Source organism: Pagrus pagrus, assembly GCF_965226575.1.
Source record: "Pagrus pagrus genome assembly, chromosome: 14".
Taxonomy (NCBI): Eukaryota; Metazoa; Chordata; class Actinopteri; order Spariformes; family Sparidae; genus Pagrus; species Pagrus pagrus.
Window position 1 is genome coordinate 20,768,923 of NC_140198.1, and position 17,291 is coordinate 20,786,213.

Below are 17,291 nucleotides of genomic sequence, written 5' to 3' on the forward strand. Positions count from 1 at the left end.
GTACTGTGTATATACCATGACAATCTCTACCACATATTCAGCTTTCTCTTTTACCTACAGAACCTGTAATTTATCAGACTGAATAAAACATATATAGGTGACGATTGTAACGTACAACTCTTTCAAAGCAAATAACAGCTGCACTTCAACAATAGGATCTGCACGTACAGCTGTCTTTGTAATTGTGAGTAAGCGGCACTGAAGTTCTTTTCCATGCTGCGTTTCCATTATTTTGGCCACCACAAGTATTTTTATTTAAGCGCCTTTTTCCTCATAGCCATAGCATGACACGGAAAAGAGACACGGCAACAGTTACAGCAACCAGCAGTTTACTGACAAGATAATAAAACACAAATACAAAAAAAAGAGCAAAACAGACGACGACACAATGTAACAATGTGTCTATACTCTCAAACAATAAAGTAACTGTCTCTGAGTGTACTGAGGTGTACAGTAAAAGGAAGTAAAATTACAGTTTTCACTATGTTGAAAAGCATCACTGAAGAAGACATTTTACATCTCAGGTCCGCACATCAATAAACAAATGCTTCAGGTTGTTCTCAGCAACATCTGCATACAGTATGTTTGGTCAAATACTGTAAAAACAGCACTAGCAGGGTGACATCTTTCAAAAATAACTTTGTAAACAGAAAAATGTAAACTGCCGACAGCCACAAGTGTGTCCTAACTGAAAATAACACAGACATGGATGGAAATGCATGTTGTTGTGTACAATAATCCCACCCTTGACACGGCACAAGGATTCATAATACTCATAGAGTGCCTGCTTCAAAATACGACCGCGCCCAATTCACCTAAACATTTCGTGTCATAATACAATATTTAATTCAGGACAGTCAATCAGTATCATGGGCATGTCCTTTGCACTGGCACTGGACATGAAATATTACATGAGGATACTGTCAATTCATTACATGTCATGTACATTTTTACTAGAATTCATTATTCACTAATAAATGTTGACAAGCTTGATTAAAACCAGCCAAGTCCAGCTAACATTAAAACCAGTCACAGTCTACTTGTAAAATCTAACAGCTTTGACAACTGATATTTACAACTATAAAGAATATAAGACATAAGCTGTGACACACATTACAGAAACTTTTCAATCTGCCATGTGATCAGGGTTCAAGGTCAAAAAATAAAACACGTCAGATACTGAGGGATAGGGCAGGGTGTGTGACAGGGGTCTTCATGTAAGTGTACTCTGTGTTTCAACGGGTGTTGTGGGTTTCACTGCCAACCCAACTGTGGGTGCAGGCCTGGTTGGAGGGGGAAGGGGTTTCCTGGGCCTGGAGGATAGTTGGTGAAGCTGTTGGGCTGCGGAGGGAAACTCTCCAAACCAGATGTGGGATGAGCCTGGAGGAAGACAAAGAAGAGTTTTGTAGCAGCGAGGCTTTATCAAACTGACATTCAAATACTTTTATTGTGTGTGCGTGTGTGTGTGTGTCTACCTGCAGTAGGGCAGACTGCATGGCCTGGTTATGGAGGCCACCAAGGGCAGCAGAGGAGGCAGAGGGAGAGAAGCCCGGTACCCCGGGGAAGGATAACAAGCCGGGGAACCCGCTGCTTCCTGGAGGCTGGAGTCCACTGCTCAACCTGTGACACACAGAAAAACACCAATTTAATCACAAAATGATACTATTCTGCATCAGTTTGTATCCACTGGGTCCACTTTAGTTTAGCTCTTTAAGATCTCATTTTTAATTTTAGTGTTATTAAATATGACTTTGATCATGTGTTAATTTCCAGCAATATCAGAGTTTCTCTTTCCTGTAAGACCATGCAGTATTTCCAGTGACTTATAAGACTCTTAATGACATGACTTTTTTTTTTTTTTTTTTTTTATCTTTCTAAGCATTTTGGGAAATATGTGCAATGGAGAGTAAGAAAAGATTGATATCACTCTCATATCTTCCAGTTCGCTTAGCTTAGCATAAAGACTGTACAACAGCAGGAAACAGCTCGCCTGGCTTTGTCAAATGGAAACTAAATCCACCTAGTAGCGTCTTGAAAGGCCTAAAATGTATTTAGTTCTAGTTTGTTTAATCCATAAAAACACAACAGGTAAAAATGACAATTAATTAATTAATGGGAGGTAATTCGTCCAAGTAATTTTGACCAGTTTCCAAGCAAACGGCAAAAACTCAAAGAAGTTACTGCTCGCCTGTTATTCTCCACTACAAAGCAAATAAGTGTATTTCCCAAAATGTCTAAAAACACATTTCTAGAATTATTCTGGTGTGCGTGGTGTCTGTATATCATTGTGTATGTTTATACTAATAATGAATATACAAATATATTAAGGAGAGTGAATACTTTATGTCTATGCAGGAAGGGCACCACCTGACCGCAAGAAAAGTTGATCAAAGGTGAGGCTTGCACTCACAACACTTGTTTGTTAGCAAGCTAAATATATGGTGGACAATAATCATCTCGTAGAGACAACACAAACCATAGTCTAGGTCTGACACTCCCAAGTAGGAATACAAATGGACTTTGCACTTTGTAGTGTTTCCACTTAGCACATAAGATCCAAAGTGGAAAATCAATGGACTTCATTTATGATGGCACTGTAAACGAAGTAGAAATCAATGTCACATGTTCTAATTAACCTGTAGCCTATTCTTTATGATTTGACTTCTCCGTACTTGGCAGTTAAAAGTTTAAAGCTCACTTACCCAGGCTGAAAGTTGGAGCTGAAGGCAGACGCAAAGCCTGGTAAAACAGGCGACGATGATGGAACTCCAGCCGCGGCTGCTGCTGCGGCGGCTACCGCTTGCAGTGGTGCCACTGGTGCTACTGAAGATGGAGTGGCCCCTGGCAGTCCCATGAACGAAGACAACACAGGGCTCCCAGCGCCATGCCCTCCTGAAACCCCCAATCCTGGGAAGCCAGCGGGGCTAGGGCCAGGCGGAAGGCCTGGGAATATAGAGGGGGCAGAGGTGAGGCCCAGACCGAAAGGGGAGGCTCCACCGGGGGCAGCGTTGGGAGCTAGGCCTTGGTAGATGGAGTTTGGTGGATGGGTAGAAATGTTGCTGGTGGGAGGCATTGCCGGCATGGATGCTGAGATGGTGGAAGGAGGAAGAGAGGAAGAAAGGGAAGAAAAGGGCGACAGGCCAGGATAATGAGAGGGTGCTGGGCTGGAGGACAGAGCTTGGAGGCCGGGTATAGCAACAGGACTAGGGAGCGAGACTTGAGGAGAACCTGAAGGGTGCGACAGACCAAAGGAACGTGCCAGCGCAGCCTGCGCAGGGCCTGGCACCACCAGAGAACTAACAGACGGCGTGCCAGAGCGAGAGGTGCCCTTGAAAGCAGAGGGCACTGGGCTGTTACTGCCACTGTTACTACCCCCTGGGTGTCTGTTCAGGATTGCAGCTGCAGCCATGGCAGCCTGAACCTGAGCAGAATGAACCGGGGAGGGTTTGGGACTGAGACCTGGGGTGGAACAGCTCGGAATAACTGGAGTGGATGATCCAGGAGTGAGAGATGGTGGTCCTGAGGGGGTGTAACTTCGGATCACAGAACCAGAGGGGTTACCTGCTTGTGGGTGCATGCCAGGATGGATGAGTCCTGACTGGTGAGTTGAGCCCATGGAGTTCGTCTGATTTAAGGGGTCTGGGCCGCTGCGAGAGGTAGATGGGGTGCCTGGTCGGGAAATAGCATGGAAGGGGGAAGAGGAGAAGCTGCCGGGGACAGGAGTTCCACAAGGGGTGCCTGAAGGGGTGTGGGCTTTAATGACAGATGAGGGTGTAGGTGTACCATGACCGCTGGGGGTCTGTGGTCCCGCTTTGATCACTGATGGGGATGGAGCAGGGGAGGGGGAGGGGGCGTTAGGGTTGTGAGAGGGGACCATGCCGGGGAAAACTGGCGTGATAGGGGTCGTGGGAGTCAGCTGGGCAGGAGAGGCATGGGGTGGGGCAGGGGTAGAAGGCGTGGACCCATGAGGAATGAGGAGGGGGCCGCTGTTGACTCCAGGTGTGGTTATCTGGGGATTGCCTGGTTTGGCGTAACCTGGAAGCAGAAAAGTATCAGCGTTAATATAAAAGGTCATCTAAAATCACGACATCCATTACCTGACAGGGTGCGACATTTAAATAATACTACATACTTGCATTAAATTATTCTTTTTTTTCTGATTAGTAGTGTTATTGTTCGAAGGAAATTTCAATCCAGGACACAGACAGAATGGGTTAAACCCAACAAACTATTGTAAAAGAAGCGATCCACTCACATCTTAAAAAAGAAGAGGCAGCAAGAGGGAATAGCCAGAGAGCATCCCTGCGTGCAACTATTGCGTGGAAATTGCAAGAATTTTCAAGATTGGAATATGTCTTCTTCTTACCTTTGGGGAAATGTTTTAATTACTTTTCAGGCCTGGTAACCTCAACTTAACTTTCATTACACACCATTTTTATCTCAAGACTGCTTTGGACATAATGAAACTTGAGATGTCTTTGCGCTTATGACTACATATCTCCCCAAAGGCCCTGAAAGATGTATTTCAACTGTGAAAACTGATGAGTCAGTGCTCTCAAAAAATCAGTTGTCCCAAGCGATGCATATTAAATGCCATAACACAGCATATATCCAGAAAGAAGATTAATGACATTAGTGTGAGGCTATTACCAGTCCAGGCAATCAAAAGACCTGTCCTCACAATTCAGCAAAGCATACAACCCAGACTACAAAAAAGTTGGGAGTAAAATTAAAACCAACCTATATCTAATTGGACAAGATGTTTAATGCTCAAACTGATACATTTTATTGTTTTTTTTGTAAATACAAACTCATATGAATATGATGCCTGCAACACATAAAGTGAGAAGAACCACAACGTCCCAACTTTTTTTCTTGAATCAGGGTTGTACGTCTACAATGACTGACCAGAAAACAGAAGCACCAGCACACTGTACTAATAAACTACAACAGCCTTGCAGAAACATATATAATGACTGCAGACTGCATTCAGTGGAATTTTCAATTTTGTCTACTTCATACTTTGAAGAAGAAAAGAGTAGAAATACTGTATTATATTAAAGGTCCCATATTATGTTCATTTTCAGGGTCATACTTTTATTTTGGATGTCTACTAGAAAGTGTTTACATGCTTTAATGCTTTTATTTTCCTCATACTGCAGAACCTCTATTCACCCCATCTCTTGAAGAACCCTTCTCGAAAAGCCCAGTCTGTTCCAATTGGTCAGCTCCCAAAGCCTGAGGAGGCTCCCCCCACCATGTTTCCGCATCAGCGCTGCGTTTTTTTTTGTTTTCTTTCAATCACGTGCTTGAGGCATTGCTGAGGATGGAGACTGTGCAGTTGTGATATCACAACCTTATGAAGTCCTGACGGCTCATTTAAGGCACTGTTTCTGACCACGGGCTGTGTGCTCTCCATGGATTGAGCTTTTTGACACGTTCGCAAAATTTATATAACACATAAACCTGCTTTGTAATCAAATAAGACTTGGAGATCTCACTTTCTACAACATGGGACCTTTAAATATATATGAAATGTGGTTGCATTGAATGCAATCTCATCCAATACGACAGCATATAGCAGCCCCCTCAAAAATGATCAGAGAATTGAGCAGACATCTCTGTAGCAGTTCTAAATTCAACCCAATACACGGCTGTTGTATTGGGGGGAGGATATTTTTCTGGTCACTCAGTGTACTCCGGCATAAGTAAGAAGCACATTCGTCACCTGATAAAGGCTTTAGAAGCGCAGGTAAGCAGCATGCCAGGTAGTTAGGCAGCAAGCTTCAAGGAGTGTCTATCTGCCGTCACACACAGACACACGCACACACAGGCATGTGTGCACTCTCGAATCATACCTGCTACTTTGTGGGTAGAGTTGTAGGGGGGAGGGGGTACGCTGGCTGTTATAACCCCTCCCATAGAAACAAGGCCTGCGTTGTTGTACGCACCTGCGTAGCAGTTGCAAATATTAAGAGTGGCCACCACAGATTCAGTCATATACACACATATTGAGAGCCCTCCGTCTTTTCTTGTCATTGAAGTTGTATACAGTGTTTGATTACTTTACAGGGCAGGGAGAGGTACTGTAAGGACAAGTGTGTGTAAGTGGGTCGTTTCTTACTTGGTGCGATGGTAGCATGAGGTCGGCATGGTGGTATAGGGTAGGGCACAGGCCGATGAGGATTGTAGCTTGAAGGGAACTAGAAAAGGAAAAGACAAAACTTATAAGTATAGTTCTGCCTAAAACGAATCTTTAAATCAAGTCATATATATATATATATGTATATATATATATACATATGAAGGGTCAAAACGCTGTTCTGTACATTTAAATCATTTCAAAATCTACAAATTAGTTACTGTATATCCAGCAGATGACGCAACTTTTTTATATAATCCTTTATATTATGCTCACATACCAGAAAACAAATGATGGATGATTTTAATCAAGATAGAAGGCAAACATCTTTCATATCATCTGTGTGTTCTCACCGATTTATTTATCTATTTAGGGTTAGTATGTGTATGTGTTTCCATTATTCTGTTCACGCCCTCTACTGTTCAGTCTTTAACACAGTCCATTTAGCATGTACACCCTGGTCTATCATTAGCTTATATAACACAGCAGGTTCAATAGGTTGTCATGCCTAAGTAAAGTAATTAGTCATGGGAGGCCTCATCACGCAGTCATGGGATTTCTTTGGATCATCCCAGTCATCCCATTCTAGAACTTACAGGTTTGAATGGTCCAGTGATCCGAGCAGCGATTCCTTTCCCCTCCATGTTGTTTGATGTGTCCTCTTTCTTCTCGCTTTCTTTCTTTATTGGAGGGATTCCCTGTGTAAACAAATGTTTTAAAAATTTCTTGGTCAATCCAGAAATGAGGCTGATGGACATGTAAAGACAAAGAAATAAACAGTTTAATTCTTTCTACCATAGAGAAATCACTAGTAATCTTCCATAATTGTATCCAGCTTTCATTTGTAATTTACATGATGTTGTTTTCTGACACACTTTGTTAATTAATTAATTAAATCAAAAGTGAAATATCAGCATTTTATTAAAAAAATCCTCTTAAAGTCCCCTTGCTGAGGATCATAAAGATTCTGAACTTTGTTCTGTTCACTGATATCCTGAGGAATGGAGGTAGAACAGGTTAACCCTTGGGGACCTACAAGCCAGAGGCAGAGACCTGCACATACTTACAGGGAATGTGCCGCTGACCAGGCTGGGTCTTCCTTTTGGGTATGGATTTCCTGGTATTATACCACAGGAGGATATCATGGCTACAGGAGCCTTGCAGCCGACCTTACACACCTAGTGAAACAGATGTTGTATTATTTAGAAATGTTGTGAGTGTAAGTGTGTGCATAAGTGTTCAGCATGCATTAAATACGTTATAGTCAAAGATAATATGCAACAGATGATGCAACAACATATGTGTGCTATTTAAAATAATTTAGATTGCTTTTCTGTTTTTTTTTTTTTTTTTGCAATTGCTTGTCCCTGCACATCTCACTCGGCAGTAGTTGGTTCTTGGGATTTTACAGCTACCAAAGGGACTCCACAAGGTCTTTTGATACCAAGACATACACATAAGAATAACAAAACGGGTTTCTATACTGACCTACTTTAAATAAATACAACATCATGGCTTACTTTATAAAGGTTAACTTACTTGCTCCAGTATCCTGCGAGCCCGCTTCTTCTCAGACAAGTGTATACGAAACAGATCCTCCACAGGACGATAATTCTGAGCATCTGAAATATTCCTGTATGGGAACAGAAATCCAATATTTTATGAGTAACCAGTTAGGCTAAAAATGTTATGACTGACCTAAACAGGCTGATATTACAATACAACCTTTGAATTACAGCGTTTTAAAGTCCATTCGGGGTGCTTAAATGTGTTTTCAAAGTGTACTCACAAAGCTATTAGTTCCAGGACAATGAGTCTGTCCTTTGAGAAGGTGAAGCAATTCAGGATATTTGCAACTTTGGTTGTAGGGATTGCAACCATTTTCTAAAGGCAACAGAAGGAGAAGTAACTTTAGAACACATTAGTGAGAGCGGTGGCAATCCAACACAAAATATTACATTTTTACAATTTCATTTATATTGGTATTGCAGTTTTTACACAGATCTTATACATATACTTTTAATTAACTATTAATGGATAAACACGTTTACTCATGCAAACCAGAAATGTTGGTGCCTCGATCATTTACAACACATTCTACTCACATGCTGCAGAGCTTTAACAGCTTTGATCTGTGGCTCTGCCCACGAAAAGTACTTCAGTATCTCCATCACCTGCAGACATTCAAGACAGTGTTACAGCTTACAATAACTCTAGAGCTCAAGTAACACACAAGTTCAATTTACTCAAATGTGATTCTGACATAAACCCATATGCAGCATTGTGCGCTAAGTAATTCAAGTTCTAAAATGGGGCATTCAGATGAATTTAGGGATTATATTTCTATTTCATATCTGTTTAAGAGTTTAGGATTTTACAAATGTGGTGGTGTGGTAAAATGAAGTACGTAGAAGGTGGAGGTTCTGTGTTTCTCACGGCGGATACATTAAGAGGTAAACATTACATGACAGTGCTGCAGTTGTGTGGACAGTTACCTGCTCACTGGAGAAATATCCATGCACCTGCTCTATGGCTTTGATACGCTGGTCGGTCAGGACGCACTGAAACACAAAATGAAGAATTACCAAACCCGATGCTGAGACTGTTGCAAATCTCAGATAGAGAACTGGGAATTAGATTCTCCTTACCTTTCGTATCTCATCCAAGACGATATCAAATGATTTCTTATCCATGATTGCAGATTCAAACAAAGGTTCACCCCAATAAAGTTATTATACTATGCAAATCGTAAATACAATACACTTATACAACAGATAAGGTCAGTGAAGACCAAATGCATTCGGATGACTTTAGGTCTACAAACTAAATCAATGACCCAACGTTAACGTTACTGATTTAAATTCATAATGCTGCAAACCATAATTTGCAGCAGCTAATCATGTGAGGCTGCATGGTCTTCACAGTCTTTTTATACGATGCAACTTTCCGCACGTCAACAATGACTTCAAAACAAGAGAAGCTGAATCTGCAGTGCAAAACCTGTCTGCACCAGATTTGTCTGCAGCTAACAACAAGCTAGCCAGCTACAGCTACGTTAAACTTGTGCAGCGCTCAATAAAAAGACGCAAGAAAGGGCGAAAAAACATAAGTACATCTGTTAATTCAAGCTTAGTTAAAATCCGATGCAGGAGATAATTACGGTAGAGACAAGAGAAGGTAAGAATTAATGTAAAAATCTCAAAACAACGCGCTAGCGAAGATAGCAGTCTTGCTAGCTTCCACTGACAGCTGGCGCTAGTAACGTCAACACCGGAAAGGACCCCTCTGAGGCTGCCTGTCAGAGAAGACAAAATTATACAGAATTACAGTAAGTTCAAGTAATATTACCAGTACAAATAGTTACTTTTAGTCGGCATAATTATTAGTTAAATATATTTCAATTATATTTGTTCTATTTTAGTGTTTATATGCAGGCAGTGGCAGGACAACTCTGAACAGCGTACAGGAAGTAAACATAAAATGCGTCTGAGCAGTAGAATAGAATAAGGAATTGCAATATTTTGTATAGTGTAATAGTAAAAATGGACCGCTTTTCGTGGTCAAATGGGCTCTTAGAAATAAACGAAACATTAGTGATCCAGCAACGAGGTGTCAGACTGTATGACGGGGATGATAAGGTATTGTTTTTTCTTCTGTGAACTAAGTTTTATGGCCTGGTGCAAAGACACAGCAGCTAAAAACTTATACAATGTCAAAAAGATCGTTGAATGGTGGAAAGTTATATATCGTGGCGGTGGTTAAAGGTGTTAGCGTTATAACAACTTAATATAAACAAACAATAACGTCACGTCTTTCCCTGTTACTGTTCCAGGCTAAGCTGGATGTTGGAGTTGCCTTGTTGAGCACCCATCGGTTGATCTGGAGGGACGTTAAAAATCATGTAAGACAGAATTGATGTTGATGTTCACAGATTTGTCCTTTTACGTTTCACGTGCTGACTCCCATGACGACTCTCTCTTGTCATCTGTAGGAATGCTGCATAGCCATGCCCCTGTCACAGATCATTTTCTTTGAGGAGCAGGCTGCAGGAATAGGAAAGAGGTGAGGTCATCACATACTGTATATCTTGTGGCTTCCAATGGTTGCTTTTTATGGAGCTTGCAACTGCATCTTGTTGCCTTCATAGGTAGGAGGAGTTTGATCAGTTGTCATGGAGATTGTCCAAGTGACATCCAATTTAGTATGGAGCTTTGTTACTGTCATAACTGGTGCTTGTATTTGGGAATAAGGTCATAGCTGATCCCTCCTCTGATTGAAAATTAATGGTTAATGGTTAATGGTGGGGTTTTTTTCCTTCTTCTTCTTTTTTAGTTCATGTATTTTATGTCAAACCACTATTTCCATGATCAAAAAAGAAATGTCATTGGTGACACTGTAACGACAATAATAATAACTTCAATTTACAATTAGAAAATGTAAATAGTAAATTGTTTTTATCGTCATCATTTCATTTTTGCATTGTTTGTCCTGCAGTGCAAAAATCGTCATCCACCTGCACGCTTCACCTGCCAACAAGGAGCCAGGTCCCTACCAACACAGCAAGTACTCCTTCATCAAGCTGTCCTTCAAAGAACATGGACAGATTGAGGTAGACCCACTTATACTAGTAGCTGGAAAAAACATTTTTGTTTCTTGTTGCTCACCCTATAATGAGCCGTCATTAGAAAGATTGCGTTTGATTATTTGTTACCTGGAACTGACATGTTATGTTTTGAGCAGTTTTACAGGAGGCTAACAGAGGAAATGACCCAGAAGAGATGGGAGAATACGCCAGCTGCACAACCCATCCCCACAGGAACTGGCTCTCAGGTCAGAAGCTGAACAGATGTTCCACCTCATTTGACTAGAATCACTTCCTTTCAGCTTTCTTATATTTCTGGAATTTGTAGAGTTAGTTATTGGCTGGTTATGTGATTTGTCAGGGACTGTAACTGTATCAGCGTTCAATAGATGATGTACTTGGGAATGACATGTCCGTCAATTCAAATTGTGTTCCACAGGATGGCAGTGTTGTCACTATATTCTTGAGTTTGACAGATAAAATAGTCAGAACTTCTGCATCTTGTTAAGGGATTTTGAAAAAGCAGTGTCTGTTTATTGCTTTCCCATTTACTGTTATATGAAATTAGTTGGCATCTGACAGCAGGACTTGCACCAAAGTAAAAACAGCCTTTTGTGTAAGTTGTTAAACTCATTTCACTTGCATTAGTGTCATGTGTCTCCAAATGAGATTACTTTAATCTTATTTTTTTGATAAACATTATGAAATCATAGTAGCTACAAATCATTTATGAAGTGTAACAGCATTTAACTATAATTTGTTCTCTCCTCACTGTTTGTCTTCCCCTGTGTTTTTCAATACACATGTTTTTCTTTCCTTCGTGGTCTTGTAGGCAGGAAGGACTCGCGCAGTGGGGATTGTTGGCATTGAGAGGAAGATAGAGGAGAAGAGGAAAGAAACAGACAAAAATATCTCTGAGGTACTGTAAAGTAGAAGTACTTAAATGCTGAGAAATGCGTTAGATTGGGAATTGCTTAGTAAACTTTACATATGTCCTCTCATTAACCTCCGTCAAGCGGAAGTTTTTTGCTGTATCTTGACAAAAATGACTGTGAGCATACTGAGAATACAGAGTGGTTTTGTTTAAGAGGTTTCTATGAGTGTGTTGGTCTCTTTTTTTTTTCTGCCATAAAAACTATTGGAATTTATTGTAACTGACATGAATCTAAACTGACCACAGCCTCTGTGACACGTGAGACAACCATGAAGTTAAACTATAAACACAAGTTATGTGTTTATACAGCCACTGTTGGACAGACCGTATACATCTATACATGTTTTATGACTTAAATAAAATGATATTTATGTAGCATTATTAATGGTGTGGCATTAAAACAAATGGGGATTCAGGGCTGGGGAGAGTTTTATCATCAGCCAGAGGAGGGGTCGAGGCACTGTGGAATGATATTCAAACTATCTCTGTAGATTATTTTGTGGTTTATTTAATTGACTATTACATTTTTTAGCACTATCATTCATTTCTGTTTTGGGGTTTTTTTTCAGGCTTTTGAGGACCTCAGTAAGCTCATGGTGAAGGTGAGTAATGCAGTCCTTTGTATGTTCACATTGCCCCACATTGTTGATTCTGTACAAAAGATAGATTAATGGATTAAAAAGTCTTTTTAATCTATTAATCTATCTTTTGAGTCTTCAAATGTATTGACAATCATGCTGTATAATTGTTTAAACCTCATAACCTGGACGTGAAACCTGTCCTAAGCTCATCTGTGCAGTGGGATTTGCTGAGTGATTGTCCTCTCCTACTGACAGGCCAAAGAGATGGTGGAGCTGTCCAGATCTATAGCCAACAAGATCAAAGACAAGCAGGGAGACATAACAGAAGATGAGGTACGGACTGCAGTTTCAAATTATTGTGCATGCAACAATAGTTACGTCACTGGACCACGTACGTTATTAACAGTTCTGTTCTGCTTTATAGACAATTCGGTTTAAGTCGTACCTACTGAGCATGGGTATTGCCAACCCTGTTACCAGGGAAACGCATGGATCAGGCACACATTACCATTTGCAGCTGGCTAAGCAACTGGGAGATATGCTACAGGCCCCTCTAGAGGTAGGTGTGAATTTTCTATGTGTCATATGTGTTTCATCTGCAAGGACTAAGATCGTTTACCAGCCAGCATTTAGCAGCTGTTTGAACACACCCTTTCAACTAATTTTACAGTCATTTCAAGAAAGTAGAGCGCATTTTATTGACCATAATCTTGTCAAATTCTACAAATACAGTCAACGGTGTCCAAAATAGGCTACTTCTTTGTTGCTCCTGGGAAAAATCCCAAAGTCCCAATTTTGTAAACTGATGAATTAGAAGAGACTTTATATTTTTTTCTATGGCAATTTCTTAGTTATTTGGGCATTCTGGCTTTCACCACTTCTGATCGGATCAGTGAAAACACATTATTTTTTCTATTTTAATCTCTTGATTTTATTTCTCCCACTTTCCTTCTACCACTCCCTACTCTCTCAGGAGCGTGGGGGTATGATGGCTCTCACTGAGGTTTATTGTCTCGTCAACCGTGCCAGAGGGATGGAGGTGACGCTCACATAAGTGCACACGCACGCAGTATACACGCATTTCTTTGGTGGCCTGTCAGATACTGAGGTTCTTCTTTTTTTTTTTTTCTTTTTTCGCAGCTTTTATCTCCAGAAGATTTGGTAAACGCGTGCAAGATGTTTGAGTCGTTGAAGCTCCCGTTGAGGTGAGTTTGTGTTGTTCAATATATCTGTGTGCACTTTCATACATTCATTTGTGTATACAGACCAGGCTATGTGTGTTATTAAAGGAATATATAGGGCAGGGTTGGCGCCTGCTTCAGAGGCCAGGCTCTTCCTGCCTGGCTTCCTGTTGTTGGAAGTGGTGTCCAGCCCTCTGCAACTGTCATATCCTGTCACTTCCTGGGGTTTGAAAAGAAACACTGGCCTGTTTCCTTACCAGGCTGGTTCTCGTATCACCGAGCTGGTCACTGTTCTTTTGCCAGCTCCCTATTTTAACTTAATAAAAAAGATCACTCAGTCTAAATCTGATGACCGGAACCCCCCCCCCCCCCCCCCACACACACACACACACACACAGACAAACACAGACAGACAGTTGCACAGACTTTCCTTCATCCGTCTTGTCTTCTTCCTAGACTGCGGGTGTTTGACAGTGGTGTGATGGTGGTCCAGCTGCAGTCTCACAGCGAAGAGGAAATGATAGCCTCAGCGCTGGACAATGTAAGCTTTACCATTACAATATTATACTGACACTGACATGGTTCACACTGACCAAACAGCATGCCATCTTGGATATATGTTCGAAAAATATCTACAGATAAGTCACAGTCCAAGTTTTACCTGGCTTACCTCTGTTTCTCTTCATCTTCCTCTTCTGCAGGTGTCAGACAAAGGCTCTCTGACAGCAGAGGAGTTTGCGAAGCTTCTGGGTCTCTCCGTTCTTCTGTCAAAAGAGCGGTAAGCTGTTGAACAACAATAAAACACTTAACTAGGACTCATCGTGTTAGTCAGTCAGTTTTACCTCACAGTATTCCTAAAACCATGAGAATGTTCACATATTTTCATGTTGTTCCTTTTTGCTACACATGTTTATTCCACATGTCTTTGTCTTTTGTACTCTATTCCATCCTCATCTCCAGGTTGTTGCTGGCTGAGAAGATGGGCCACCTGTGTAGAGACGACTCTGTTGAGGGTTTGAGATTCTACCCAAACCTATTTTGACCTGTTTACAGTTTTATTTTTGTGATGAGAACCCAAACTAAGTGGGAAAAAAACCCCTCAGACTTGGTTCCCTTGTCTCTACTGATAAGCTGGATGCATTAAAGACCATCTCTTTAGCAGTACATATATAAACTGATAGGCAGCACTGAACCTGTCCAGTCTGCTTCTGATTGCTGAACGGTTGGTGTTCTGTTGGTGGTAAATCTCTGCGAATCCACTGTAAATATTACCAGCTAGTCTCTATCTAAGCCCAAAGTTTATCAAGAGGATACTTTTCCTGAAACAAAAAATGTCAAATACTGTACATTCAGCAAAGTGTTCCCAAATTTGCTGTTTTTGGTGGAATGATGAGTAATACATGGTTTGTTTAGTAATAAATGAGTTTGGGAAAACTGTCTTGATGGTTTATATTTTTTGCACCGTATAAGCTGTACAGCTTATATCTTTTAACAAGTAGTGTCGACTGTTATGAAAAGCCCAAAGCCCCTGATCGCATGTTTTTCTAAGTTAAAAAATACATTTATGTAATAAATGATTGAGGAATCAAGCTCGCCATTCTGTCTTATCTTCTGAGGAGGGAGTGAACATACCCAGATCTGAACACCCTACTTCACCTTTCATATTGTTTTGCTCTCTCAGTCTTGTACATCAAAACGTCTTTGAATGTATTCTTTCGTTGAGGATACACTCAAGAAGAGATCAAGATAGAATGTTGTCAGTCTGGTTCACAGCTTATAACTTTTAGGGCACGTTGCCAAATGTCACTCTTCAGGCAATTCATCCCTTCATTGCAGAGGTTGTGTTATAAAGATTCCAGTTGTGTCTGTTTTGAAGCCAAACTGAAAGGTAAGCACCCTGGCCATATCTACTGTTACAGGATATCATAAAGAGTAGAAGTATGAATGTATGAAATATGAGCATTTTCTAAGTCTGAGTAGCTACATGTCTAGATGTTATTTGCTGCCGTGAGTGTTACCAGTGTACTGATATTTTTAATCTCACGTGCGTCCCTGTAGGGCTTTTTTTACGCACGCAATAGAAAAGTTCTTTGTTCCCATTGTGAACCGAGCCGAGCAGCAAAGTGTGTTTCATCTCCAGAGAGGCTTCCTGTTTTCTGCTTGCTCTCTTTCTCTGGAGGAAAAAAATTGAAGGTCTGCAGTGCTCTACAACTGATTAGATTAGCCTACCATGTGGTTCACTTATTGATAGTAGATGAACTCAATTGCATCAGGGAGTCTTGAGAGCTCAAAGGCAGGTTTGATCATAATTAGGGATTCATGTACGACTCAACTTTTGATGAATGTTTTTGCACAAAGTAGGTCTCAGTCTTGCATTCTGAGATGGACCGGCGGTGCAGGGGGGAGGGAAGGCAAGCTAACGTGACTGAGATGAACAGTTCTGCGGTTTACAACCATGAATGCATTGTATAAAATGTTTCCAGGGCCTTCTGGGCTTATTGGGATACAAACTGCTATTCTAACTGAGTTCATCTAAAAGATAATAAAAAAAAGATTTATGTGCGACTGCCACTGGAAGGAGGGGATCCATCCGTCTGTTGAATCTCACATATTTCTCCACCTAGTCACATTCCTCAGGCACCTGCGCCGAAAGTCTTTCAATGACTCACGTGCCTCTTATTAAAACTGATAACAATCTCTTTAATGTTTCACTCTGTGCGGCATATAAGTTACTTTATATAACTTTAACTTCTTAGCCTGTATGTAAACTTATTCTTGTGCAAATTAGCCTGCATGTACAGACAAATCAGTATTTGAGAATTAGTGGGAGTGGGAGTGCAAATTTTATCACAGAAATTCAGAACCCACAGTAGTAAGAACCATTTCCAAACCAGAAAATAGTTTTGCTTAATTTTCCCTGTCAATCCCCCCAGGCAGGAATGTGAAGGGAAGCAGTGGAAGAAGTATTCAGATCAAGCAACACTACAGTGTAAAAGTATTGTGGTATAAGCAAAAGTCCTGCTGTCAATTACTTGAATAATGTTTTACTTAAATATATACTTAAAAGTACCAGAGGCAAAAGTACTAATCAGTTATATTACTGCAATTACTATGACTTTACTATTTCTTTATTACTGTAATTAGTAGGCTACATTATTATAATTGGTGATGCATTAATGTATATATCACTTTAATTTTGCAGCTGGTAAATGTGGAGCTAATTCCACATATCATCATTTATTAGTAGTCTAACTAGTAATAAAGCTATCAAACAAATGTAGTGGAGTAAAAACTACAATATTTGATGCAGCATGTAATCTGCAAAGTAACTAGTAACTAAAGCTATCAGATACATTTAGTGGAGTAAAGAGTACAAAATGTAGTGGAGTATTAGTATCAGTTTTATAAAAAAAGTACCCAAGAATACTTGAGTAAAAGTAAAGCTATTAAAATATTACTGTACGTATGTTGGACTGATTACTTGATCTGATATTCAGCATTTTTTTTTCAGTGTTTAATATATCTAATTGCTGATCAAAAAAATATAAATGTATTTAAAAAGTGCTGCTTTGGCTCTGATGCAGCATGTAATCTGCAAAGTAACTAGTAACTAAAGCGATCAGTGGAGTAAAGAGTACAATATTTGCATCTGAAATGTAGTGGAGTGGAAGTATAAAGTAGTAGAATTACAAAAGTACAAGTACCTCGAAATTATACGTATAAGTACAGTACTTGAGTAAAAGTACTTAGTTACTTTCTATCACTGAGTAGTTTACAGTAAAAACAAATGTATTTTTCTGAAAGTAAGCAACTTATTGACTATTTAGCAGCACCTCACAGTACGCAGTCTGTCTTGTCCCTGTACACTTGG

The 17,291-nt window shown here is 40.4% G+C and overlaps 2 protein-coding genes across 3 annotated transcripts; one reads left to right on the forward strand and one right to left on the reverse strand.

The window, feature by feature from the left end:
- Positions 1-312: 312 nt before the first annotated feature.
- On the reverse strand, positions 313-9,426 carry proser1 (proline and serine rich 1). Of its 2 annotated transcripts, XM_084373672.1 has the most exons (12): positions 8,791-9,426; positions 8,638-8,703; positions 8,248-8,316; positions 7,932-8,026; positions 7,682-7,775; positions 7,210-7,320; positions 6,739-6,840; positions 6,125-6,203; positions 5,859-5,951; positions 2,703-4,035; positions 1,476-1,620; positions 313-1,380 (listed from the first exon to the last, which is right to left on the reverse strand). In XM_084373672.1, exons 1-12 carry the CDS (start codon positions 8,833-8,835, stop codon positions 1,255-1,257), a joined length of 2,358 nt encoding a protein of 785 aa, XP_084229798.1. In that variant the 5' UTR covers positions 8,836-9,426; the 3' UTR covers positions 313-1,254. The 2 variants fall into 2 exon arrangements, with proteins under 2 accessions (XP_084229798.1, XP_084229799.1); XM_084373673.1 differs by lacking the exon at positions 5,859-5,951.
- A 180-nt stretch (positions 9,427-9,606) lies between these two features.
- On the forward strand, positions 9,607-14,857 carry vps36 (vacuolar protein sorting 36 homolog). Its single transcript, XM_084373674.1, has 14 exons — positions 9,607-9,780; positions 9,975-10,043; positions 10,134-10,204; positions 10,637-10,751; positions 10,883-10,972; positions 11,557-11,643; positions 12,228-12,260; positions 12,495-12,572; positions 12,664-12,798; positions 13,213-13,278; positions 13,380-13,444; positions 13,877-13,961; positions 14,122-14,198; positions 14,381-14,857. The coding sequence occupies exons 1-14, from the start codon at positions 9,685-9,687 to the stop codon at positions 14,460-14,462; spliced, it is 1,149 nt and encodes a 382-aa protein (XP_084229800.1). The 5' UTR covers positions 9,607-9,684; the 3' UTR covers positions 14,463-14,857.
- Positions 14,858-17,291: the final 2,434 nt, after the last annotated feature.

Excerpts from the sequence above, each read along its gene's own strand:
- proser1 (XM_084373672.1), bottom strand. The coding sequence starts at position 8,835 with ATGGATAAGAAATCATTTGATATCGTCTTGGATGAGATACGAAAG. Across the intron at positions 8,317-8,637 it reads GATATTTCTCCAGTGAGCAG|GTGATGGAGATACTGAAGTA; the intron begins GTAACTGTCCAC and ends GAATGTCTGCAG. Across the intron at positions 5,952-6,124 it reads TCATGCTACCATCGCACCAA|GTGCGTACAACAACGCAGGC; the intron begins GTAAGAAACGAC and ends ACTGCTACGCAG.
- vps36 (XM_084373674.1), top strand. The coding sequence starts at position 9,685 with ATGGACCGCTTTTCGTGGTCAAATGGGCTCTTAGAAATAAACGAAACA. Across the intron at positions 10,205-10,636 it reads GCTGCAGGAATAGGAAAGAG|TGCAAAAATCGTCATCCACC; the intron begins GTGAGGTCATCA and ends TTTGTCCTGCAG. Across the intron at positions 12,799-13,212 it reads TGCTACAGGCCCCTCTAGAG|GAGCGTGGGGGTATGATGGC; the intron begins GTAGGTGTGAAT and ends CTACTCTCTCAG.